Source organism: Emiliania huxleyi (genome assembly GCF_000372725.1).
Source record: "Emiliania huxleyi CCMP1516 unplaced genomic scaffold EMIHUscaffold_1, whole genome shotgun sequence".
Lineage (NCBI taxonomy): Eukaryota > Haptophyta > Isochrysidales > Noelaerhabdaceae > Emiliania > Emiliania huxleyi.
In genome coordinates this window covers 415,425-418,021 of record NW_005202428.1, presented here as the reverse complement: position 1 = coordinate 418,021, position 2,597 = coordinate 415,425, and the positions used below count along the sequence as shown (strand labels likewise).

Sequence of the window (2,597 nt, the reverse complement as noted above, 5' to 3'; positions counted from 1 at the left end):
CAGGCGGTTGCAGCGAGAGGAGCGAGATAAAAGACACTGTTGAAAGGTTGGGGAGCAGCCTGCCGTCGAGCAGCGCGCCGCGCAAGCCCGCCGCCGGCGACCCGATCGGAGAGCTCGTAGTCATGGTAGCATTCAGGGAGCGCGCCATCGCAACCGAGGCGGCCCGCCCTGGCCCTGTCGGCCTTCCCAGACAGCTTGTCGAGGCTGTACAGAGTGCCGAGAGCATGCTGGGCAGGCTCCCGTCGAGCGACGAGCCATGCTGGCTCGTCGCGGCCCGCGAGCTCGAAGACCCGCGCGGAGCGTCGCCGAGCCTGGCGTGCCCGCCCGCACGCCCGCGGCCGCAGGCAAGGCGAGCTTCCTGGCGTCTATGCCAAGCGCTCACATGCCAAAAGACACCTCGCAGCGCGCGAGACGTGACCGAAGCGGCACGCCTCGGCGCCGCGAGAGCAGCCGGTCGACGTCGGCACCAAGCGCACGGCCGCCGGGCGCCTCCGAAAAAAGGGGCGAAGTAAAAAAAGAAAAATAACGTCTTCCACCTTCGATTGCCATCAAGCCGAGCCCAAATCCGTCAAAGTTTTGCTCTCCTCTGCCAGACGACGAATCGTCCTCCCTCTCCCACGCTCGAACCGCCACAGACCGGATGCCCAGTACGCTACAACCGCTGCTGCTCTTCGCCTCGCTCGCGACCGCAGCGGCCTTCCCCGACGGCCTGTGGACCGGCGCGAGCTACGACGGCATCGAGGCTGCCGAGGAGGCAGTCGCCCTCCACCAGGTTGAGGTGCTCAAGCAGTTTGCCAACAGCGTCGAGGAGGTCAAAGAGAGAGTGCAGAAGACTGCTCCCGGCTGGGCGCTCGGCATAGTCTCTGCGGTCGCCGGCTTCCTCGACGAGACAGTGCAGGTGCCGGCGGTCAAGGCACACGCCGCTGCGATGAGCCTGGCGCAGGCGGTCTCCCTGAGCGACCTGCGGCCGGGCGGGCGTCCGGTGCGGTGGGAGCACCTCACGGTGGTGAGCGGAGACGGCACGCGCCTCCGCGCGACCGTCGCCATCCCTCAGCAGCGGGGCGGAGAGCGCGCCTCGTTCCCGGTGGTCGTGATGCCCAACAGCTGGGCGCTGTGCGTGCTCGAGTACACGCTCAAGCAGCAGGAGTGGGCGGCGGCGGGGTACGTGGTGCTCCACTACCAGGCGCGCGGCTGGTTCAACTCGGAGGGCCTCATCGAGGTCGCAGGCCCCGCGGACGTCGCGGACGCCAGCGCCGTGCTCGACGAGGTCGGGAAGAGGGCGGCGGAGTGGCGGGCGGATGCGGAGGCGATCGGCATGGTGGGCGTGTCGTACGGCGGAGGCCTCGCGCTCCTCGGCGCGGCGCACGACGCGCGGGTCAAGTGTGCCGCTTCCCTCTCCGGCTGGGGCAACCTGACGAGAGCTCTCGCCGGGCAGGCGGCGCCCGACCCAGCGTCCCGTTCGGCAGCGGCGGCAGGCTCTCATGTGAGCGACTCCCCTCTGGTAGGCGGCGCCGAACCAGGTCTGGTTCGACATCCTGATGAGCACGTCCATCCTCGTCGGCCGTCCCGACCCGCAGATCCACGCGATGTGGGAGAGCCTCGTCTCTGCCGTCGTCGACCCGGCCGCCGACGTCGACCCGCTGCTTGCGTGGGCCGAAGAGCGGTCCCCCGAGGCCTTTGCGGCAAAGATGTGCGGCCGGCGGCTGCCCGTGCTCGTCTCAAACAACGCGCAGGACGAGCTGTTCGTGTCGGACGCCGCGCTGATGCTGCGGCAGACGCTGCACGGCGCCGGCTGCCGCGTGCAGCTGCTCATCAACCAAGGCGTGCACGCGATGGCCGAGCTGCCCTCGCTCGCCGGCATCGGGGGGCTGGTCGCGCACCAGCCGGTCTGGGACGAGACGCTCCGCTTCATGCAGGCGCACCTGCGGCCGAGCAAAGAGCCGCCACCGGCGGGGCCGCAGCAGGGGGAGGTGGGACATCACCCGCCCAGCCGACCGGCCATCCGCTTCCAGCTCCGCTCTCCCGAGGGCATCTTCGTCGCGCCGCGGTTCGTCTCGTACGACCGGTGGCCGCCCCGCGAGCAGGCAGCGGTCTCCCTGCCATATCTCCCCATATCTCCCCATATCTCCCCATATCTCCCCACATCTCCCCATATCTCCCGCCCCGCGAGCAGGAAGTCGCCTCCCTGCCATATCTCCCCATATCTCCCCACATCTCCCCATATCTCCCGCCCCGCGAGCAGGAAGCGGTCTCGCTCCGGCTCGGCCAGCCCCTGCTCGGGGGAGGTGCCGCCGGGGGGGAGGCGGCGGCGGGGCAGGCGGCGGCGAGGCAGGCGGCGGCGGCGCGGGCGGCGGCGCAGGCTCCGGGGGGCACGGTGGGGATGGAGGTGGAGGCGGAGGAGGTGAGGGAGGCGGGGGAGGTGGAGGAACTCCACCCCCATCACTTGTCTGACGACGCAAGCTTTCGATAGCCGCGAGAATACACCTTCTGCATCCAAGGACCATCGCACTGTGCACTAAGCCCAACTGCTGCCCATGACGACAATCCACCACGAGCGCAAGTGATCACAGCGCTAGCACAAGTCCAGACGTCGCACC

At 69.4% G+C, this 2,597-nt stretch overlaps 1 protein-coding gene across 1 annotated transcript in view; it reads left to right on the top strand.

The window, feature by feature from the left end:
* Nucleotides 1–584: 584 nt before the first annotated feature.
* Nucleotides 585–2,597, top strand: part of EMIHUDRAFT_447384 (hypothetical protein) — a 2,682-nt gene continuing 669 nt past the window's right edge. The window contains exons 1-4 of the mRNA XM_005793900.1: nt 585–1,483; nt 1,521–2,090; nt 2,243–2,285; nt 2,521–2,560. Of these exons, the coding sequence (XP_005793957.1) occupies nt 641–1,483; nt 1,521–2,090; nt 2,243–2,285; nt 2,521–2,560 (1,496 nt within the window). The 5' untranslated portion in view covers nt 585–640. The remainder of the gene's footprint in view (nt 1,484–1,520; nt 2,091–2,242; nt 2,286–2,520; nt 2,561–2,597) is intronic.